Source organism: Passer montanus, unplaced genomic scaffold (genome assembly GCF_014805655.1).
Source record: "Passer montanus isolate IOZ18808 unplaced genomic scaffold, ASM1480565v1 scaffold65, whole genome shotgun sequence".
Lineage (NCBI taxonomy): Eukaryota > Metazoa > Chordata > Aves > Passeriformes > Passeridae > Passer > Passer montanus.
Genome location: NW_024371593.1, coordinates 2,990,015 through 3,013,560, shown reverse-complemented (window position 1 = coordinate 3,013,560; position 23,546 = coordinate 2,990,015). Strand labels below are relative to the sequence as shown.

Sequence of the window (23,546 nt, the reverse complement as noted above, 5' to 3'; positions counted from 1 at the left end):
CTTTTTGGTTGGTTTGCTTTGCTTGTTTGTTTCCCCAAAGAATACTAAGGGAGACAAATACATAGGTAAAGAAAAATAGCTATTTGGATACTGACTATAGGTATGATTATTCTGTATCTTTCAAGGCAGTTTTTCCAAAGTGTTTCATGATTAAAAAAAAATTAAAGAAGCTCTTCCCTAAAAAGAAACATGAAGTGATGTCTGCAGGCTTACAAGACACTTTGAGAATGAAGTGCTGTGTTCAAATTCCAATGAATTAGATGTCAAAACAGTGTAATCATTATTGCAGGTTCAGAAAAAGACATCTTTGGTTTTCCAGGGCTTCCTCCATTGTTATCCTGATGTGACACTTCAGCAAATTTGCATCTTTTTTTGTGCCTCGGTTTCCAAACCTGTAAAAAAATGAGGACTGTAGCAGCCACCAGTACAGTCTGAGTGTAAGAAAAACACCAATGATGTGTGCTAAACTTTGTGTGCTGTAACAGTTTGACCATAACATGCAGCAAATTTGCTGAATATTCATTTCTCCAAGTCTTGATGTAGACACCAAATTTATTATTGATGAATATTTGGAAAAGCAATCATTCCATGTTTGCTTCCTAGATTATTTTTCTTTCCTTCTTGCAGATGACTTCCTTTATTTTGACCTCACAATAGATCCCAGTCCACATGCATGCTCTGTCACTGTCCAATTTCCCTCTCTGCTGTAATGGTGTAACAGAGATCATCACAGGAGAATAGCAGTCTGTCCTGAGTGCATGTTGGAGCTGGAATAACAGTCCATAAGATGACACAGTAACTCTCTTGCTTCCCTTCTCTCCTTATGCTTGCTCCAGCCCACATGAGATTCGGGAGCTCTGGGCTCGTCTACGAAAGGAGCGTCCAGAGCTCTTGTCCAATTTTGAAGAGTTTCTGTTGCGTGTTTCGTCGTACATAAAGGAGGTGAATCATGAGAAGGAGTCCATGGAGCAAGCATTGAAGAGGTAAGGAGAACATCATGGCCATTTGCTGCCAGGAGCTAGCTGATGCCTGGATCCTGCCTCAGATGCAAGGAGAGACTGGGTTACAGGATGCACCATAAAAGAGATATTTCTTGCTGTAATAAAATGACTCTGTCTTGGTCTGTTCCCATGGGTTTGCTCTGCAGCAGTGCTCGCCCAGAACATTCAGTCTGGTTAAAATCCCACTCAGTGCCACACAGCTGTTAGTAGGAATCTGTTTCCACCCTCCTCTTTCCTTTCTGTACTCTTTTTCTCTCCTGACCTGTGTGCACCTATGTTTTGTAGGAAGGAGTCAGATCATGATCGAGAAGTCAGGTGCCTTTATGAAGAAATGGAGCAACAGATCAAAGCAGAAAGGGAGAGGCTGGTCTGCCAGGTACTTTCTCTCTGTCTTGGCTTGAAGGCAATCTGCCTTTGTTCTGAAGTAGAGGTGGTGGCTCCTATGGCCAAGGAGCAGCTCTGTGCTGGGTGTTGTGCACAACTGTGTGTCTTTACTTCTGCAGGAAGCCCTGAGGCATGACAGGAGTAACCTGCTCCAGAAGGAACTGCACAACAAAGAGCAGGAGCTGGAGAAAATCCTCTACCGCCAGAAGAAGGTAATGGGATCCAAATCCATTCTAACAAAACACATCCCCCCCTGCTTCTTTCTCTTCAGGCATTTTCTGATAGAAAATGGTGTTCAGCTGCTGAGGGTTTGGCACTAGATAATTTGGCTCTAGCTAGTGAAGTCTTCTCCTGTCTCTGGAGGTGTTGAGCTGGTTTGTCAAATAATTGATTTGTCGTCAGCTGCAATGCTGTTCTGTGTGTGTTTTGGCATTCTTGGCACAATCTTCCTATCAGTTGTACAATGCTGGCAAGGAAGATGGGGTAAGATTTTGAAAGTTGTGAGTTAGAAGCTTTTTGTGGTCTGCAAGGAAGATGTGTGTGGACATAAAAGAGCCAGATTTCTCTAGTTTTTGTGTTCTGACTACTCCAAGATGACCCAGAGTGAACAGTTCTGTGACACTTAGAGAGGTACATGTTGTCTACTTGCATTTGGGCACTTGATGACATACTGATTAATCAGTCATATAAAAGAGTAAAGCACAAGCTTTCCTTTAGCCTGCCATCCCCAGCATGCACATTTGTATGGCATGGTCCATTCCAGACGCCTTTTTCCTTGGTGTCTCAAGAACTGAGATGTGGCCCCCACAGAAAGTCACGGCAGGTACCTGCAAGATGCTGGAGACGGGGGTATTGCAGCTGGATACCCAGCTGTGATGTGGATGAAACGGGACTTCTCTGAAATCACCAGCTCATTGTCCAGCAGCTGGGAAAGCCAGCACAACTGAGGTGCCCTCAGGAAGGATATTGAGAATAAGACAGAGGGTGTGGTTTTCCTGCTGCCCACATCTTTGATGTGCTTCAGTGTGTGCAGTTCTGTTCTCCTCTAATTCCACTCTGTCTGTCTCAAAAATGAAAATACAGAGTGCTAATATTATTAAGAAAATCGAAAATTTGCCTTAGGAAGAGAAACCAGGAAAGTCTAGACTTTTACATTTTGGAGAGGAGGAGACTGAGGGAAGATGCACGTGATATTTGTGAACTCAGAAAAGTGATGGATAAAGTCCAGACAAAGCTGCTGTTCCCAAAGTCCTGCAACAGCAAAGGTGAGGGACACTCAACGAGACCAGTATGACTTTTATTGAGAAGAACACACTTCTTTATACAGAGACATATGTATATATAGCTGGACTTTTGGCCCCAAGAGGCAGGCAGTATCAGCAGTTCAAAAATGAATTGGACAAACAAATAGGCTTGTAAATATTCATTGAAAGGAAGAATAGTCAGAGGTGTGGCCTCTAGCATCCCTAGTCCAGGAACCATAGATGGGGGAGTACATGAGGGGAGTGAACCATAGTTAGGAGCTCAGGAATGCTCTTCCTAGGTAGCATCTGCTCTTGCTGAGGGTCAGAGCAGAGCACTTGGGCTGCATGAACACTTGCTGTTACTCAAATAGTCACTTCTGCTGCTCTTAACTGAGGCTTGTACTGAGCTGTGTGGATAATCGGGTCCCTCTTGTGGCCTAAGACCAGTACTGTGATGTTACTGTTCCACAGCATTGCTTCCAAGGACAGACCACATAAACGGGAGAGTTGAGCGTGATGGACGCTTTTCAGGGAGGGGCAGGTGTGCTTCATTTAAAGCCGATTCCTTGGCTTATTGAAAGATCTGAAGGCTGTAAGCAGGGCTTGCTGGTTTTCAGTCTCAACTCCACTGCTCAGCACATGTAGTCTTGCTGAAATATTCTCCAGTGTCCACAGGAGTGGAGGACTCCAGGCAGAGCTGGGTGTGGCTTGCTCTTCTAGCCTCAGTGAGGAGAAAGGTGAGATTTGTGTTTCAAGGAACCTAGGAAACATCAGATCTGTTCATTCCTGCTCTTGACAGTTGTACATGTGTGCTGGCAGAGAGGAGGGTAGCAAGAAAAAAAGCATTTTATCTTCTGCCATGGTGTGCTGCTTTATTTTTCTTTTGAGAGGGGAAGAAAGTAGGCTGAGAGAAAAGGCAAGCTGAAGGTGTAAATGTGGAGGCTGACTCTGCCACCTGCTACCCTGATCAGACCTGATTCCTGGTGTTTCTCTCTAGTTATAAGCATGGATTGCATGCTTTTATTTTGAGCTGTATGTTCTCAGATGGGTACTGGAATTTCTGTGTAGCAGCAGCTTCAGCAGAGGGCCCTGGTTAGCTGGTGTGGCTGTCTGGAGACTGCAGTGTCACTATGAGCCCTCTTGGAATGCCCTCCATGTCATCTGAGATGGGCAGCTTTGGCTGCTACGTCTGTCTGTCTGTTTCCCAGACTATGCCAGCCATTTGTAGGGAATTGAGTCACTGAATGAGTACATGGCAGCAGGCTTTGAACTTCCTAAATCAGGCTTGTTAGTTGTGCTGGGGGCTTGTGTTGCCTAGAGTGCAGCTGCGCTCCAGTGGCGTTTAAATTGCATCTTAGCCCAAGGTCCTGTCTCTAGCAGTCCACCCAATGACTTCATTTTCCAGGTGTAGTGTGAAATGCCCCTAGCACCTCGATGTATCCTCCATTCAGCTGCCATGGGCTCAGGAAGCCCCTGAACTAGAGGATGCACTTCAACAACTCTGTTTATTAAGTCCCAACAGACACAACTCTGCTTCCACCCAAATTTTTCCAGTCCTCTTTGGACCCCCATTTGCACTCTGAGTCCTACAGTGCCTGACAGCATCAGGCTGCTCCTGCTGCCTGAGCACTTCCTCAGCTGTGCCTAATTGCATTGCTTTGTTCCCCAGTGCTGACATGATGAGAGAGAATTCCTTCCAGTTCACTCTCGATGCCACTGGTGGTTCTGTAGACTTAGATTGTTTTTACCCCCTTCTGCCTCATTGTTTACATCTGCTTTTTCAGCTTGTATTTAAAGTTGTGATTATAGCACAAAACCCTTCCTCTGTGTTTAACCCCTCCTCTTCATCCTCTCCCATTGCAGCTGGAACATCAGCTACAGTCTCTGAACTCGGAGCAGCTGGAGACACGCGTGCAGAACGAAAGGCTCCGGCACCTGAATGAGAACCTGCTGGAAGAGCTGGAGAAAAGCAAATGGGAGCTAGAGGCAGTGAAGGGGCAATTACAGAAGCTCCAGAAAGAGGCTCAGATTGAGCAAGAGCAGAAGGACAGGTGGGAAAAAACAGGAAAGGTGTGGTATTAGGGCAAAGACATGGACAGAGAAGGAAAGGTTGGGCATGCAATTAAATAATAATTATCCCTAGTTAGGAGTCTTGGTCTCATCAGCAGTCACCAGATTGCCTGTCATTTTTTGGGGAAAAGAAAAAACAACCCAATGGTCATATGGGCCTAAATAGAGAGTGATACTGCTAACTCTTACCTGCCTTTTGTGGGAAATTGATATGTTCTAGAAAATCAGTACGAAAATACAAATGTTCCTCAGCCTAAAGGAGGATTCTCCGTATATTTTCCAGTTCACTATCCCCTCTATAATATTCTCTTTAAAGATTCTCTTCTAATCAATTCTGTTCCCATTTCTGGGTTAAATCTAATAGTACCTATATAAAACATGGAGAGATTTCAGATCCAGAAGGCAGTGAGCATTCTTCCCATTTCCAGCAGCCGAGAAAGTGGAGGGGATGAGTTGCCTGCTCTTGTATTGGAGGAGAGCAGGAGAGTTCTGGTAGAACCATCCCAGCTCCCAGAACAGCGCTGCTTCCTCTGAATTGTCCTAAGCATGAGGCACACCCTTGTCTTTGAGAATTCCATGAGTGCCCCTGAGAGAGGGATGTTTGCATTTTCTCTCCCATTAATTTATTTCCCCTTATTTTAAAATACCTTTTGCCCAGGGATGTGTTCAGAGTCTCCAAGAATATGCAGAAAGAGAAACAAAGCCTCCTTCGGCAGCTGGAGCTCCTCAGGTGAGAACTGATGAAGGCTGGAGGGAATTGCTGAGCTCTTATGCCTCTAAGGGGTTGAAGTTTCAGCACTGTGCTCATTTCTCCCATGGAAAGCTACAGGATTTATTCAAGCAGTGTTTAGACTCTGCTTGTTTTCCTAGGTCCAGACAGAGTTGTGCAATTTGGCCAGCTCTGGCACATTACAGGCTTTGTTATTTCACAAGGTAATCCCTCCTCTGGAGGAATTTAGTCTTTCCTGCTGGCTTAGGCAACCATGTAGAGCCCATGACCTCGGCTGGGATACATGGAAATCCCAACATGTCTGGCTATAAACATCTTAATCTCTGTTCCCAAGCTCTCTTTTTGTTCTCACTTTCAAATGTTGGGGTTTACTTACTTTTTGGCAAGCATCTCATTGTGTCTTTCCTGTGTCTTCCTTTGGAGCAGAGAAATGAACAAGAAACTTCGAGATGAGCGAGATGCCTTTGAAGCCAAGAAGCTGGTTAGTCTAAGAAAGAAAACCTTAATTCCCAACCACCCTCCTCTCATCTGCTGCTGTTGCTGTCACCACTTGGGGGCCTGTCACTTCCACGGGGGACAATGACAAGAGCTCTTGGGGCCTGGTGTTGTGCTTAATACAGACTTTGCAGCACCTGTGTGTCTGTGCTGGAGGCAAGCTCTGCTGGCTGCTGCTGCCAACTGTCTGGGTTTAACCCAGGGCACGATGGCTGGGGACTGTCACATAGCCCTGTGCAGGGCTGCAGTGGGTGCTGCCTGCTGCACATGTGGGCTCTGTGTGTTGTGCCAGGCACTGGGCACGTGCATGGAGGGGAGACAAGCTGGATGCATCCTGGAGCTGGGTGGTGAGGACGAAGATGGATTCTCACATGTGCTGCTGGCTGGCTGGGCATGGAGTGATACAGGAGGGTTTTGGAGTTTTTCTGACCCCCTGAGTTTGTAGCAGATGTTTTCAGAGGTTCCTCTTGAAGGGGAGTCCCCATTCCTGTGAACTCTGCTGGGTGCAGCAGTGAGCCTTGTGTCAGAGAACTAGGAGAAAGCAGGATCTCTCTTGTCTGGAACTGTCAATCTCTGGCCTTTCCCAGGTGCCAAGATAAACACAGATATGTGGTCTATTTTTAATTATTATTATTATTTTTCATTATAAAATTTTTGTGTTCCCAAATGTTGCTTGCATAGCTGCTCTGCCCTCTTGGACCCATCCTTGCCACCATGTCTTTGCCTGCTCTGGGATCATGCCCCACCTGAAGATCTTGAAGTAGGTGACTTGCTGGGAGGAAAGTGATAGGCTATGATAGAGCTTTTCTGACTGCTGTGTAAAGGACTCTGGAAGGAAACACAGGGATTGTGCCTGTATGGGAAACAAAATGGCATGTTCAGTTCAGAGGTTGGAGTTCTCTAGGTGGAGAGCATATAAAATAATGTCAGTAACAATTTTGGATAGAGGTGAGGTATATGTTTCTAAAATCTGGAAGATTTTTTTTCTTCAGTCTTCGTTTTAAAAGCTGCTAACTATGTAGATGTACACCAGAGCTTCCTGCTCCCTCTTGGAAAAGCCATAAGCACAGTCACTCTGTAGCAGAATCTAGTGCAAGCAGGCAAAGAAAATGGTTTCTCCTTCTTCCATGTGTTGTGCTTCATCAGCTTGTGGGTTCCTGTGGGTGGATGGATGGCCTGTGGAGACCACAGCTCACGTCTGTACCTCTGTGTGTGCAAAGCTTGTCTGCTTCTCCTCTCTTCCTTCTGCTCCCCTGCTAAGACCTGCTGCTGCAGGTGGACCCAAGCAAGAGCCCAGTACAGAGAGTCACAGCACAGAGGGGCTGCTTTCTCCCTTCTCCCAGCACTGGCAATGGGGAACGAGGCACAGGGTGAACTCCTGCCACCATTGTTCCTCTGGCAAGGCTGTGTCTTGCTGGGCAGTTGAAGCCTTTACTGGAATAAGGTTTTTTCCTTTGGCTGCTCTCATTTCAGTCCACAGGGAAGCAGGGCTCCAAGGGCTTGCAGAGATGCTGCTATCATCATACACCTGCAGAAGGTGTGTTCCCCTGCCTGTCTTGCAGTAAGGGGGGGAGAAAATGGCAATACTTCCCTGCAGAAGCAAAAAGGAGAGTCCAGCCTTCTGATGGGGATCCCTAGTGTGCAACACACACTCTGCCAGAGACTATCAGTGCTTCTACAGGCTAAAAAGAAACCCAAGGCCTTAATACCCTCTTTTAGTGCTGGGAAGAATTATTTCTGTGAAATCGAGGAGTGGTGAACAGATGTTCTTTCATAGCAAAGATTTTGAGGTGGTTGGTAGGAGGAGTTGGGCTGTATGTGGCTGATACCCAGTCACTGCTCCTTTGCTCTTCTCAGTTCCCAGCTTAATACCTTGCTCTTCATAAGAGTTTCCTGCCTTGCCAGGGTGAGCAGACCCTGGCCCCACTGCACTGTGGGGCACTCTCTTGTCCCAGGCAAGAGAGGCTGGGTCACAGATAGCGATATGTGGCTATTTCTATCAATGTGCAAACCACTGATGGGTATTTTTAAGACCCAAGGGTTGCAGGTTCAGTTTCACACCCATGACCCATCTGGCTATGGAGTTATGCTTGTGTGCTTTATGTTGACAGAGCAAATTTCATGTCTGTTCATCGTGAAGAGTGTTTTGGTACTTTGACTACTTTTGACATGTATTTTTATTTCACTGGTAAACCAGAATCTTTCCCATCCAAAATGCTTGTACATGTGCTGTTGTGGAATCCTTGTCATCATGTGTTACACAGCTGTGACGTCACATCTGTCCCTTCACCATCCTGGTGAAAAACCAAATGTTACACAAACCTGGCAGGCCAATAAAGCATGGCAGAACCAATGGCAAAACATGCCCCATTGTTCCTCCTTTCTTACCCAAGTCTGTGCTCTGCAGGCTGTTCCCTCTCCAGGTAAGGTGGTGGCAGAGCAGATTGTATGGGAGTCCTTTTGCTCCACAGGTGACTTGAAGGTTGTGACTCAGCTCCAGTGGCCTGTAACACAATTTCCTCCTTCTGTGTGGCTAGAGGGTGCCCTTGAGTGAAGCTGATCAAACACTGAAAACTTCCACTTCTGTCCCTGCTGGAAAACCACTGGTTGTCTCTACCACAGCCTGGCTGTGTTGACTGGACTGTTGTTATGCACTTGGGGGTCATTTGCCTTTTCCCTGCTGGAGAACCACTGGTTGTCTGTACCACAGCCTGGCTGTGTTGACTGGACTGTTATGCACTTGGGGGTCATTTGCCTTGGGAGATTTGTGCTTCACAATCGTGAGCCTCACAGTGTTTTTGTAGCTGGAGTTTCTTTTGAACATCAGTTTCATATGTAAAAAATATTTTGTTCTTGCCCTGCGAAGCTCCTAGTTGGGTCAGGCCTTCTGTGGAGTTTGGAGTGTCTCCCTTTATTAGACTGCATTGCAGTAAAGATGTTCTGGGAATTCTGACCAACAGAACAGCTTCCTAATTTTTTAGCCTTTTAAAATAAGCCTTCAGTAAGGATTATTGAAGAAATAATCTTTGTAGTCCTCCAGGCTGTGGGAAGCATGAAGGAAGGCCTGTCCAGAGCTGCCTGCAGGTGTTTGGTCAGTTCAAAACTGCTGTGAGAGGTAGATCTGGCAGACTGCAAACCCTTCTTCCTCCACCTTTCCCTCAGAAATAGCCAGTAAGGACATGTTAGAAATCTTCAGATTTGCAGACTGAATACCTCTCCCTTTCCCCTAGTGCCCATGTGATGGGCACCTTTCCATGCTGTCTCTCACTTCACATTTTGTATGTGTGGCCAGAGCAGTGACTCTGCTGGGAATGGCAATGTCCTGTGTGGGAGGGAAGAGGGTTGGGAGAGAGGTTGTCCTGCTTTCTCCTTCTCTCAGGAACAGGTAACTACTGGCTGTAGGAAGTGTTCATTCTGTGGTAAGTAGGAGGAAAGCATGGGGCGGGATGTTGGCGTAAGGAAGAGCATGTACATCACCCTTTGTAGAGCTGCCCCCTTCCTTTCCTGAGCTGCTGTATGGGAGGGAAGAGGGTTGGGAGAGAGGTTGTCCTGCTTTCTCCTTCTCTCAGGAGCAGGTACTGGCTGTAGAAAGTGTTCATTCTGTGATAAGTAGGAGGAAAGCATGGGGAGGGATGTTGGTGTAAGGCAGAGCATGTACATCACCCTTTGCAGAGCTGCCCCCTTCCTTTCCTGAGCTACCTCCTTCCTTTCTTGTGGTTCGTGTGCAGCTCTAGGTGAGTACAGGTCAAGGAAGGGTACAGTGTCTTCTGAGGAAAGGGCAATTGGTCTGCCCCACAAAACATTAGCATAAGAAAGAGGCAGGTGGGGAAAGATTCAGCGGTGAGACCAAGTGCAGAACAAGCCACAGAAATAAAAACTCTGCCTGCCTAGAGGAAGAATTCAGTTTGGGACATCACCACTTTGATGGATTTTCAAGTGAAGGAGAAAGCAGCAACAGTGATGGCTTCTTGCAGGAATTAAATTATTTGAACTGAGAAAAGCAAGCCCTGTGCTCACCTCTTTCAGCCTTCCAGTGAGGCACTATCACTGCACCATGTGGGGCTGCCAGGGCTCCAGCCTTGCCTCCCCAAAGTGCTCTACAGAGGTGGGGAGTGGTTGAACTGGGGCTGTAATCACATTCTTCATTCCTTCTCTTTTCAACTTCCAGGTTCCTCAGAACAAAAATGCCCTGTTGAAGAAAGGGTCAGTGCTAGGCAGTTTGCTGCTGGAGGACAAGCCTGTCAAACGGTTAGATGGGTGTCTGTGTCGTGTCCATGGTGTCAGTCCGTGCCCACTGCAGTGCCCTGTCAGTCAAGCTGTGTCCTGGGTCTGGTTCTCCCACCTTGGTGCTGGCTGGTTTTGGGAGTGTGGTGTGGTGCAGTTTTTCTGTGCTTTAGCTGTCTCTTGGCATCAGGTGGTGTTAGCTCAGCATGAAGCTGAGGATACTGTTCACCGATGTCCATAGGGAGGTGGCCCTGCTGCTGCTTATGCCTGCAGCAATGGGGGGAGCAAGTCTAAATATCACCAGAAGGTCTGGGACTGTTAATGGGATGGGAGTCACAAAGGCTGCCTCTTTCTGAGTCAGGCAGCTCTGTTGAAATGACTGGATCAACTCCCAGGTGTGCCAGTTTGTCCTCAGGCACAAATCCTGTCCACTGGTGCCTTGTGCCAGAGTCCATATCCCTGGGGCATGGGAGAGGGCAGAAATTGCACAAGGGTTGGGTTCCTTCTGGCAGCTGAAAGCCTCAAGGAGAGGGCCTGGCTCCAGGTGGGTTCATCCTGCTCATCTCCCTCTACACCTCTGCAGATGCTCACCTGGCACACCAGGCCTCCCTTCAGCCAAGGCAGGCAGCTCATCTGTGTGGCCAAGGTCTTTTCTTTTTTTTCCCACTCTACATGCAGAATATACAATGACCTGGCTTGGAGGTGGATCTCACTGCAACTGCTGGTCCCAAACAAGTTTTAAAGGCAGCGTGTTCCCCTGTTTCTTATCTGGTCTCAGCAGAAAGTTCCATTGCTGCCCAGTTTCTCCTGGTGCCAGCCAGAGACACAGGTCTAGGCTCAGTTTCTTCCAACGTAAACTCATCCTTAATGCTTGCAGTTCTGGATTGTAATTTAAGGATTCAGCTCAAGGCTCCTTGGCGCATGGATTTATGGAAAACCAGGTAGACTCTGGAGATTCTTGGGCCCAGGGTGGGAGGTTGCCTGGCGAGGTCTGAGGCAGAGCTCCTTCATGGTTGTGACTGCCTCATTCTGTCCATTGAATCAGATAACTAAGTTCTCCCATCTTCCTCTTTTTGCAATTATTTCTTGTAAAGATCCTTCTAGCTGCTACTGGAAGAAACCTCCTGGAAAGGCTTAACAGCTGGAGAATTTTGGCTACTAAGGTGATGGGAGAAGGGGAGAAGTAGTTCTTGGTCCCATCTCTATCCTGGTGCTGTGTCACACCACATTGCTTGAGAAACATGAAAAGAAATCCATTAGATCTGAGGTCTCTGTTCAGAGTTTTGTGTTTGTCCCTTTGCTCCCACTACAGAGGGTCTTGAGCCCACTCATTGTGTGATTTTGCCAGCCCTGGGAGATAGATGCCATTCCCCAGAGCCTGAGACTGTTCATTTTCAAGAGGGAGGAGTTCCAGCTGGCCTGGCTCTGGGCTGGCATTTGGGCAAATGCAGGGAGGGCAACCAGGAATGTGAGCTCCCTTTAAAAAAAACGTGTAGGCATGGCAGCACATGGATTTTGCAACCCAGATGAAGTGTACTTGCTGGAGTGAGAAAGTGCAGGAATCCAGACAATTCTTCTAACAGAAAGAGAAAAGTTGCAGAGGGGGTGGGATGTCCTGCCTCTGAAGAAACTGACTGTAGTACATTCTGGTCACTCTAATTTCCTTCCAAATGCCATCTGCTGGACACTGAAAGCAACGGAGACATCTGTGGTGGATAAATATCTTCAGCCTAATTCTAGGTCTTCTCATTCCTTGTCTAGTTCTTTAACCATAGAAAACCAGTAGTGCTGCCTTGCTCCTCAGCAGTGATTCCAGCAGTTTAACTTGGTTATTTTAGGTGTTGTTTTGAACGTTGTTCCTCCAGCTACCACATCAGCTCTACCCCCAGTGCATCAGCCTGCTCTTGTGTGGGAACATTCTGTTATTTCTTTTTGTATGGTATTTAGTAACAAAAATACAGGGGTAATTATTGCCCTTTTTTTTTTTTAAATGCTTTCATTTTGTATGTTTTGCCTCATTTTTTCACTGCTGGGGGAAGCAGTAGGCAAAGAATTCTTGAAAAATCCAAAGTGGCAATTTTTATTAAAATTAGTTAAGTATTTGTCAGCACATGAGAGTACAGCACAGCTCTGGTGAGCTGTCTCTCTTTCCCTGGGGGAGCCACTGATGCCTTGGTCACGGGGAGTGAATATATGGAGTTCCTGTGTGAGCTTCATATACACTAATTGGATTGCATTGGTTGGTTGGGAATTTGCAACCTCCTTCTTTCCCTGTGTCCTCCCCTCTCCCACCCTGTCTGTGCTGCCTGTGGACTTTAATACAGACAACTGGCCTCTGCGGACCTTCCCTTCACCTTCCCAGCGGATGTGGCAGTGGAAGAACCCAACAGAAAGAACTGTAAATACTTCCCAGGGAATGGGGTATGGATGAAGACAGGAGAAGGAGGCAGCACAAACTTTGGAGAGAACAGCGGAGATGAGGAGAGATGGCCCTTGGCAGCAGATCCTGAGTGGTTTAAGATGACTTTGAAGGGTGACTCTGACTGCAGAAAAAATGCAGATGGCCTAGATGCTGCTCTGCTGCCTCCTCGAGCCCAGCCTGTTGGCACTGAAACCAGGGTGAGTGCAGTTACCTGGGGTTGTTCCTCTAATACCTGCTGGGGTTGGTGTCTGACTCTCTTCCCATCAAACTCCAGCTCCACAGATTTACAGTGCAGGGGTCCACTCCCTAAATCAAAGCACTGCCTTCAGCTGGGCTCTTCAAAACCTCATGTCTTTTTCCATTGCAGCTCCAAGCACTGGAACCAGCCAGCTGTTCCCCAGACCGCATCTTTAAAGTGGTGTTTGTGGGGAATTCTGGTGTTGGGAAGAGCTCCTTCATCCACCGCTTCTGCTATGACAGGTTCTTGGCTGAGCTCAATGCAACCATTGGTAAGTAATAGGGTGCCTGGTTCCTCTGGATAAGGAAGGTGGGAAAGGCAGCCTGAGAAAATGCTCTGTTGCCTGTGTTATAGCCCAGCTAGAGGGTAAAGATGGTCCCTCTCCCAGTATTGAATCAATCTTGCAATTTCCCTGAACTAAATGGAGTTTGTCTGGCCATTGTTATGGCAAGCTGCTCTCTCCCCATGCTACCTCATAACCATTGTCACCTTCCTGCCAGGTATCGATTACCAGGTGAAGAGTCTAATGGTGGATAACACCCAGGTTGCCTTACAGCTGTGGGATACAGCTGGACAAGAGAGGTGAGCGATTTCTGCTGGGCTCAGTGGAGGAAAGGGAAAGAGTTCATGCAGCTGGTTTCTGACTATCAGCTTCAGAAGGACCAGACAGGTCATGACAGCTATTCCAGTGCTAAACCTGCAGCAAAGGTCTGTTCCAGAGATTTCTAGAAACTGTGACTGTGAACCAGGGCCTGGGGAGATCACTCTGAGGATTGACAGAAAATTAGTTTTCTGTGTGTCTGACCTGCATGCTTGTGGCTCCAAGCAATCTGTCCTTAGATGTATGTCATGGGGTTCAAAGGGTGGAAAGGACAGTGACCTTTCCAGATCTGATTCAGCTGTCAAAGCCAGCTGAATTAGCATGACCTGTGGGCAAGGTGATTGAACTACCCTGCTGGACTCTGTCAGTGAGCTTATTGGCCTCTTTCACTGTCCCTTCTGCTGATAGACTCGTGTAAGAGATAATCCTTGGTAGAGGGGTTGTGCAGCATTCTGTGACAGTGAACACTTGCTCCCCATTTTAAGCCCTCTAGTTTTAAAAGCATGGGATATGTCTAGATGTTACCAGGTGAGGACAAGAGTGGTAGAGGACACATTTGACCCTCGTCTGCTACTAGAGATGAAGGCCCATCACTGGCTCCATGTAAGTTAGATTTTATGTAGGATATAATTTGAAGCTTAAGATGAGAAGCTATTTCAAGAGGACCATGAACCTCAAGGGCCTGACAAAAATAAGCACTGGGTGTTTTGAGCTAAATATGTTATGGGGGCAGGCCTTCAGGGGGCAGCCAAGGTCATGGGAATATTCTAATCCTAAACTGTGCCAGTGATGCTGTCTCAGGCAGCCAGACCATGCAGAGCTGGTGGGAATGTACTAAGTAGGAGTATCTATAGAAAAGCAACTCTCTCTCTTCCAAAATTAGGCTTCATGCTGAAGAAATAATTATTTCTGAGGGGACTCCTGTGGTTATTTTGATGCTGAAACCAAGCAGTAAGGGGAGTTGCTATGACATAAAATGTGACATTTTATTGAGGCCAGATTGCAGCAGAGGCCAAATTCAAGATATTGTCTCTGCCGAAGGATCTTTACCACAGGCTCCTGCAGAATAAGCAGGTCTTAGATGTGTACCCACAAGAGAGAGCTTGGCTCTCTGATACCAAATAGGAGATCTGGGAAGAAGAAAAAGCCTTTTCTACTTCTGGAGGAAGATTAATTACTTCTAGCTGGAGGTGTTCAACTCTAAATATCTAAGGAGGAGATGGAAGAACCCCTTGGAGCATGCAAGGAGAACTCCTTGGTGACTTCCCTGAGACTTATGCATGCTAGCTTTGATTCTTCTGGAGCATCTTGCCTGGCTGGTGGTTCCAAAGGTGCACCTTGAATGCCAAATATACTGTCTGTGCTTTCTCAGGTGGATAGGTGCCAGAATATTGTGTCCTTATTGTAGTGAGAAAGAACAGGCTCCAGGCAACTGTCTGAAGAGTACAGGAGGATAACAGCTGTTGGTTTTCTTGGCTTGTAAGAAGAGAGTTTGTTGTCCTGTGCAGGGCTGAAATATACAGCTCTCTAGTGAGATCTCAGGACTTTTGTTACATTTATTAATTCCCAAATTACACATTCCCATCCATCAGTTTGCAATCATTGTGGTTATATCATGGCTCTGTCACAATGTGCTTACAGATTCTGAGGTTTGGGTTTGTTGTTTTGGTTGCTTGGTTTGGTTTTTTGTTTGGTTTGCTTTGGTTGGAATTTATTCACAAAATACAGTCCTGTGGTTTTAAATGGTACAGACAACAAAAAATAGATGTCTTGCAGGAGTTTTTCCTGGAAATTGTGTCTAGCTCCCGAGTTTTTATGTACAATGCCATTGGTTTATAGATTTGATAATGGAAACAGACTGTACTGATGCTGAGTTCTTAATTGCTGTTTTGGCAGCCCTGGGGCAGGCATTACGCATGCCTGGTTTGTACTGTGCTACAGCTTAGTCTGCAGATTCTTCTGGACTATAGAGAAAGATCATGTTTTCTCCATCAGTTTCCCTTTTAATAGGAAGTTACCTTTTCCTGTCCCACCCAAATAGATTGTTCTGCTTCTTTCTTCCTGACCTGCAAAGGTCTTCTTTCTTGCTTTCTCAGCACCATGCATTTGGCCAGATTCCTACCTACCCACAGCTGCCTGGCCTGTCTCAAAGGTGCAGGGATCTGTGCAGACACCAGCCCTGAGGGACACATCACGCTGGGTGCTGCCAGGCCTTGCAGAGAGCCCGCACTGACAGACAGACAGACAGACAACCCCACTGGGTTACTTCCCCTGGCACAGCCGTGGTTCTGAGGCTGCCTCTGGTTTTGTCTGGGCTCAGGTTTCGGAGCATCACCAAGCAGTACTTCCGGAAGGCAGACGGGATCCTGGTGATGTACGACATCACGGCCGAGTGCTCCTTCCTGGCCGTGCGGAACTGGATGAGCAGTGTCCAGGTGAGAGGGGACCTGGGCTCCACTGCTGCTGCTGCTCCCTTGCCCCAACAGTCTGCCTGGAAGGGATGTTTTTCAGTGCCCCGGGAAGTCCTGTTGACCTTGTGAAGCTGAATTATCAAAGCAGATGCCTGTGCTGGTCAGTTTGGAACCAGAGGCTTTGTGTCGAAGGCAACAAAGCCAGTGGTATCCCATTAAATCAGGGAGGGCAGTTTCTGTGGCAGAACGTGTGGGACCTTCCAAAACAGTAGCATGGTTTGTAAGCAGCCCACGTGCACTGGCTACATCTCCTAAATGTGGTCACATACTACCTGTACTCAGGCAGGGAGATCTGGTGTCTGGCCTATGCACAGGAAAGGGAGGTGGTTCTTTTTATTTCCTTTTTTGATTTAAAACTTGGTAACAATGTATTAATACTGTTGGGTTTCCCCCGTCTTTTATTTCCAAACATTCACTAAAAGCATTTATCTATGGCTTATATCTTCTTGGGGACACAAAAATACCTCTCTTTATAATTTAAATTAGTTGTGTGTAGATGATCAAGAGGTGAAGGGAAATTTTCAAGGGCGGTTTTGTTTTGATTGTGCCGAGTTGCAAAAAACCCAGATCTCAGTGGAATGAGTAAAGTATAGGTTGGAGGATTCAAACACTGTTAATTTCCACAAGCCTGTTGGGGGGAAAAAAAACAAACAACCACTTATATATTTGGACTCTAAAAGATGTTAAGATCTTCAAAACTAACCAGCCTCTGAAAACCAGGGTCCTTTCAGGAAGAAGGTTAAACTGAGTGCACAGAAAATCAAACCACATGAAATCTGTATATTTTAATCTCTGTCTTCTTTTCCTCTCCCCATCTCTGTGTATTTATTTTGTTTTGAAATTGTTCAGGTTTTGTATGCCACCCAGGGCACTTGATTGTGGAAATAACTTTGAGCCCTGTTCTTACTCTGACCATGCTTTCTCTCTCTCTCTCTATATCTATATATATCTATAGCCAGTGTTACTATAGAGAGTTTGATCAGAAGTAAGGGGGTTGTTTAGGACAGCACATTGGACACTGTACTGCACATACAACAATTACTGAGCTTATTTAGAAGATCTGCCAGATCACTGCCAGATCACAAATTCCAAAATGCCTATGGGGAAAGCTGCTTTTCTTTAGACTTCTTATTTTCCTGAGAGGCACTTATGTCCTGTCTCCCCTCTGTCATTGTCCCCAAACATTTGGAATGTTTCCCTAGTTCAAGCTTCCCTTCACAAATCCCTGAGACTACTGAAGGAATGGTCTTTAATGATCTAATGGGCCTGATCCTGCTGCCACTGAAGGTCTGGTTTGCTTGAGGCAGAAGGATCTGCTCTGAGTGGCTGGGTCTCTAGGGGTCTTTATTTCTTTTGCAGGAAGGTATAGAGGACGGAGCTGTGGTGTTTCTGCTTGGAAATAAATTGGATGCTGTGCAGAGAGAGACCCGGAAAGTGCCCAAGGCGGAGGGGGAAAGGCTGGCAAAGGTGTGACTCAGTGCTCTGCTGTTTGACTTGCTCTGCAGCCACCCTCCAGCTGTGAGCAGGGCAGACTGGCTGGCAGAAAGCCCTTCTTGGAGCCCTTTTCCAGTGTGGTACCTCCCACCCCCTGTTTCTCCAATGCGGACAGGTACCCAGGTCCCTCTGGTACAAGGGAGGATGAGGTGGTGGCCTGTATGTGGCAGACAATGGCCCTTGAGCAGGCTCATGTATTTCTTGTGGGGCTTGATGCCTCATTTCACTCTTTCTGAGGGGAACATGCATGGCTGATTTCCCATTTGAGGGCTCCCTAATGCCTCTTTCCTCACTCTGTTGCCTGCCTGCCTGCTGGGTGGGGGGAGTCAGGGTTTCAAAGGAGTTTCCTACCTTCTGGACTCACAACAAAAAGGTAAGGGAATCAAAGTACCCTGGACAATGTTTTCCCAAACAACTCCCCTAGAGCTCCCTTTTGGACACTCTGGCTTGGCCCTCAGTGCTGAAAAAGCATCTCCTCCTCCTGGGTTGGTGAGCAGGGTGCTCCCCAGCAGGGTAGCAGCCACCCTCTTGACAGGGTTCCTGGGCATGAGGGTGGGCCAGCTCCCAAGGCTGTGGGTGAATGGTGTTGGGGAGAGCTGGCAGTCACTGTGGGTGCTTGCTGTGCTCTCTGGCAGGAGTACAAGGCTGTGTTCTACGAGTGCAGTGCCATGACTGGCTACAACATCATGGAGCCCATGCTGCACATGGCCAGGTCAGTGAACATGAGCAGTCACCCTGGGATGCTTCCTAGCTGGAGGTGACTGGTGTGGGCTCTTCTGGGGAATGGGCAAGAAGAGAGGGGTGTCAGAGATGAACTTTTTGTTACATCCCAAAAGAGACCTGACTCCAGGTCCTTGTCTTTTGTGCCTGGAAAGCACCAAGTGTAGACTGGACTCTGTACACAAAGCTTCACCTGGTAGAACTGGCTATTTCAAGATTAGGAGTTTAATTTGAATATTTCATCACAAAAACCTTGCATACTGTCCCAGATTTTAAGCTGGTGTTTTCAGTTTGAAGTCTTCATGCAGCTCTAAGGGTTCTTTCTCCCCTATCTTATTAAGCACTGTACAGACTGAGCTGTTTCAGTGGCAGTCGTTTTAAAAGGAGGTAAGATACTGTTTAGCTGAAAGAAATTTGCTCTAAAATTTTTAGTTAAAAGAAAGGTAGTTTTTTGAAAAGAAGTATTTCAAATTTCACAAGAAAACTATCCTTTTGTTTTCTTTTATCTCTTCACCACCTCCTGCATCATCTGTGTTAAAGCCACAGCAGGACTTAGCTGTTCATTAACTGGGCAGATTAATTTGTCAGCCAGGTGAATCACATCTCCCACAGCACGTGCCTTCAGCATGCTTTATTACCATGGTACTGCCAAGATGGCCCAGACAGGTGGAGCAAACAACCCAGGGTTCTGACATCAATAGGGGATCTTGGGAATAAGGCACAGGCCACTCACACTGGTGCTCAGACTACTATGTCATGGTACCCCCTCTTGTATGTGTCCAGTTTCTTTCCCTGCTCCCTGGAAATTCATGCTCATTCCCTGTCTGAGATTTATCAGCCCAGCTTCCAGAGAAGTCCAGTCTTTGGGCTTGTCACTTCTAGCAATCCTAAATGTAAATCCTAAATGGCTGGTGGAGAGCAAAGGGCAGAGGCAAATGCCTTGGCAGGAAGAGCTCAGTAACCAGGTTGTGTTCTTGATCTGTGCCGCTCTTTCCAGGTTGCTGACAGCACAAGAAGACAGGGAGAGGGAGAATGCCTTGCAGCTGGAGGATATCAGCAGGAGGAAGGGGTGCTGCACATAAAGCACACCAGTATGTCAGCAAGAGACATGTGCCAATGCTGTATCATGAAGCTGGGGGTTCCTTTCAAGCAAGCTGAATCTGATGGTATCAGCTCTCTAGAGACTTGGGGAAGGTGCAGCTTTTCCCAGTCTGTGAATTTTGAGGCATAAATCAGGCCAAAATGTGCATATTATCTGCACTGTTCTACTTTCCAAGTCTGCATGCAGCCCTGGTCTCTAGAGGCCTCTGCTTTGAGGGAATTTGGCTGGTCTTAGCTAGCAGCACAGACTGGGCCTTCTGTTTGGAGAGGGTGGTTCCCTGTAAAGGGATGAAGTCTTGTTCCTGTTCTTTCTGGCAAAGCAGTGGCCTAGCAGCAGAGAGCAGAGGACACAGTGGGTCTGCTTTAAACAGAATTTCCATGTAAGAGAGAAAGATACTATTTTAAATTTGGGCTAGCTCTAAGTAATGATCCATCTGTCTCAGAGGGAGGCATCTCCTCTTGGTTCTGCAGCAGCAGTGCTCAGCTGAGAGCCCGTTGTGGTGAGTGAGAACACTTCCACTGCTTCCTGCAAGATCTGGATTGGGCCCTGGATTTACTGCAGCATTTGGCTGGGCTTGTCAATATTGTAGTTAACAGATTCCATATGTGATTTGATAGGGTGAGTCATCCCAATGTCTTTCATTGCTTTGTCACCCTTCTGGACCTTTTCACTGTCCTATCTTATGTTTACAGAGCACAGAGCCACTGCCCTGGGACCCGCAGGCGCTGCATGTGCTGCTGATTCCTAGCCCATTGCAGGAGCTGTCTGTAAAACCAGGGGAGCCATCTATAGCCTGTTTTAAGGCTCAATGCTGCCTGTTTCCTCCCGTTCTCTTATCCTTTCCTGAAGAATCTCTAGCATCTTGGAACTGCCTTACATGCAGTCCTGAAGGATCCCACCAGAGTGCTTTCAAATGCACCTGGATGGAAGCACAAGGCAGCTGCCTGTGTGAAATGCACCTTTTCCTCTTGCAGGGACCTTGAGCAACAGCCTCACTTGACGGGTGAAGGGCCTGAGAAAGAGCCAGACTGAATCTGTTCCCATTGGGAAGGGGCCCTTTTGTCACTAAGGGGCAGGGCAAGGAGAAGCAGGGCAGAAGTAGAAACTGCCCCCAGAAGTGCTCCTGTTGACAAAGCTGCCATGGTGCCTGGGCATGGGGCTTCTGGGCTGCGATGCTTTCTGGTTTGCAGCTCAGCAGCTCTCAAAGCCTTGGGATTAAGTGAGTTTTTGTAAGTGCCCTTTCCCCTTTTGTCTTCAAGGCTATTTCTATATGTGACTGACATTTTAGGCACAAACTGCAGCTGTGACGCAGCCTCCAAACCTTGCAGTATAGGGAAGGCCTGTTCTTGTCCATGGTCTTTCCTCTCTTGGGATGAGGCGGTTACTCTCAATGTCTATTTATTGTACAAATTTCACTGGGAATATCCCAGGCAGGAAAAGTGCTCTGAGTCACCTGCAGACATCAGTAGTACAAAGAATTTCCATGGCACTTTCTGGTGCCCTTTACTTCCAATAGGAAAATGGAAGTTTTTGTCTGGAAGAGCAGGATTTCGGAGTAAAAGGAAGAGCTAAAAGTAGTGAGATCCTGCTCAGTCCTTACTGTTGGCTGGCTGTGGCTCACACTATCAACAGCACTAATGCCTTCCAGAGACTCGGAATCAGAAAGCTACAAGAGGCCCTGAAGGAACTAGGATGGCTGGTGTGGAGCCTGGAGTAACACCTACAGTGCCACCAGATGGACTGCTCGTGTTTGCAAGAAGTGATTTTTGGGAAGGGGAATCCATGCTAAGGTGTTCTGAACGTGCACCTCCCATGCTCTGTACACAGCACACCCGAGACAAAGGCGTGAAACACGGCTGACACACAAATAGGGGCCAGTTCTGTGTGTTACCTTTATCAGTGCTGTCATACTGCAATGGCAAGATCCAGCAGATTCTTTCAATGTGCAACCTTAAGTATGTTTTCTTAGTGTGCAAACAGTACAGGCAATAAAGAAATGCTGTCTTACGGGTGGTTGTGTTGAGAGATTTTTTTACAGGTGCTGCAGGAGATCAGCCTCCCATCTTCAATCACTGATCCTAGTGTGACCTTCCCTTCTCACTGCTCAGGAAGTGGCCTCTCCCCCATGGTGGTACACAGGTGGTCTTACAAGCAGGGAGATAGTTAACCAGGAACCCATGTCTTGGGGGCAACTCAGAAGACATTAATCTCCAGTCTTTTTTTACCTCCTTTTAGCAGCCAGAGTCTGTCCAGCTCATTAGGGAAGGCAGAACATGGAGGAGAAAAAGGGGAGACACTTTGCCAGTGTCTGGGGGTATAGTGCTTTCAGAGAGGGGCAGGTTCTCACCTTGTCACCTGTATCCATATAACTAAACCTTTATTTTATGAATGTCCCATGCATTCTTTTCACTAGAGTTAGGAATTTGGTTGCTTTTAATCCTTGTGCCCTGACATGGCTCCAGCTGGATATTCATGCATTACAGAACTAATCACTCTGCAGTTTTGACCAAACAAGTTATTACTCATTTCCCCTGCTATAAACTGATAGCACAAGTAGTTCCTTGTAACGTATATTTTTTGTAAGCAGGAAAGGGTGGATTTTTGTTTCAAGGATGACAAAGTGGCACAGAATTTGAGTAGGCTGAGCTTGGACAATGGTAAGCAGCAGGGTTGGGGTTTATTACTGGAAGGTCTTTTGTTGTCTCAGCACAATCATTAAATGTCCTGTTGGAAGACTCAGGGGTATGTTGCTAGTTTTTAAATCTGTCTGGTAACAGACCTAAATGAGACCAAAATTTCGAAAAAGTTCTTCATTTTACTACATCCCCCTTTTTTGTCAGAATCTCTCCTGCCTCTAAATGGAAGCTCTGGGAGCAGCCACCTTTTGTAAGTGACTGCTGGAAACTGTAGCATAAATGGAAATAATGAGATATCCTGAGGGGGCATGAGATGAGGGAGGATGCAAAATAAGACTGCCTGGGGGCTTATGCATTCACCATATTGACTCCAGCCTCTTAGTGAACAAGTGACTTTTTGCACATAATCTGTAAGGTATTTTGGAATCATATCACAAGAAAGTACTCTTCTTACAGCCTGGGAAGCCTTATCCTGGCACATGCAACAGTGCACCTGTGTACACAATCAGGTGTAGGGGCAAAAGCAAAAAAGCCATCTGTTCTGATAAGTAACCATGGCCCCACAAATCCCTGCAGGCCGGCAAAGGGACCTCACTCTGCTTTGCTTTCACGTGTCTGTTTCATGTCAATATGCTAAGGGTAAGCATAAGAGGATTAGGCTGACAGCATCTCTTTGAAAAGGCAAAACAGGGCTGAAAAGAGAGCATTAAGCCACGGTGTTAAATTTGAAGCTTTTCCACAGGATAAATGCAGAAATTGCAACGTTTGAGATGTTGTTTTCTACTACCTTCTTTATTCCAGATCCAAGGATGTTTTCCATTTACATACAATTAATGAGTTCCTGTTACATCATGCAGTCAATCACACATTATTATTTTCTCTCCTGTCACCTTCTTCTATTCGTGTATTTTCATGATCTTTTTACTTGTTGATTGCTTAGACTATAAACATACATATTTGTTGCATTAATAAGTAGACGGGACTCAGTTTCTTCATGCAGAAAAGCCAGTTCTTTATTCACAAAGCTCATACTTATAGGAAATATCAGAAGGCACTTAGACCTAATTGGCTAACAATACACTGACAGTTTATTGGCTGGTAAATGGCTAGGCTGTACGTCTGTCAAATGCCTCTATATTTGGTTAGTTTACATATTTTGTTCACTGATTCCTATGAGACAGATTTCTTGTTTATTACAGGTGCAATTTATTTTCCTCTCTAAGAATAACTTGTTATGCAAACAGATTCTCAAGACTTCTTCACCCGGGAACTTAGCTAGCTGCACTTAGAAGTAACAGGCCAGCTGGTAATTCAGCAGAGCTAGGCCTGATTTCATAAGGCCTTTCTTTCATAATATCTTTACCTGTATGTAACATATATAGACCAAGTACTTAATCTCCAATTATAAATGTATCTCACAGCCCATTATACACCTTCAAATGCTCTGTTTGCTAATGTCCCATTCAGTGCCAATAGATCCAGGGCCCTGCAGTTCAGAGCTTTGTTAGGAGGTGCTCATTACTTATCTGGCTGTTGATGAGTCATACGGAAATTTTGGTTGGCGTGGCGATGATAATCCAGCTCCAGCCTCTCCAGCCTGCAGGGCATGTTTATATATATGTGTGTATATATATATATGATGCTGCAAACACTGAAAATACTAGTCCACAAGAGACCTGTCCAGGTAAAATTAGTCTCCTCAAGGTAAACAAGT

At 46.4% G+C, this 23,546-nt stretch overlaps 1 protein-coding gene across 7 annotated transcripts in view; it reads left to right on the top strand.

The window, feature by feature from the left end:
• CRACR2B (calcium release activated channel regulator 2B) overlaps window positions 1–21,197 on the top strand; it is a 46,162-nt gene extending 24,965 nt beyond the window's left edge. For all 7 annotated transcript variants that reach the window (XM_039728376.1, XM_039728371.1, XM_039728373.1 and 4 more), the window contains 14 exons: window positions 837–983; window positions 1,287–1,377; window positions 1,505–1,597; window positions 4,493–4,680; window positions 5,358–5,429; window positions 5,856–5,910; window positions 10,093–10,172; window positions 12,473–12,767; window positions 12,938–13,079; window positions 13,309–13,390; window positions 15,730–15,844; window positions 17,240–17,347; window positions 18,010–18,086; window positions 19,092–21,197. In XM_039728376.1, coding sequence (XP_039584310.1) covers window positions 837–983; window positions 1,287–1,377; window positions 1,505–1,597; window positions 4,493–4,680; window positions 5,358–5,429; window positions 5,856–5,910; window positions 10,093–10,172; window positions 12,473–12,767; window positions 12,938–13,079; window positions 13,309–13,390; window positions 15,730–15,844; window positions 17,240–17,347; window positions 18,010–18,086; window positions 19,092–19,176 — 1,630 coding nt within the window. In that variant the 3' untranslated portion in view covers window positions 19,177–21,197. The remainder of the gene's footprint in view (window positions 1–836; window positions 984–1,286; window positions 1,378–1,504; window positions 1,598–4,492; window positions 4,681–5,357; window positions 5,430–5,855; window positions 5,911–10,092; window positions 10,173–12,472; window positions 12,768–12,937; window positions 13,080–13,308; window positions 13,391–15,729; window positions 15,845–17,239; window positions 17,348–18,009; window positions 18,087–19,091) is intronic.
• Window positions 21,198–23,546: the final 2,349 nt, after the last annotated feature.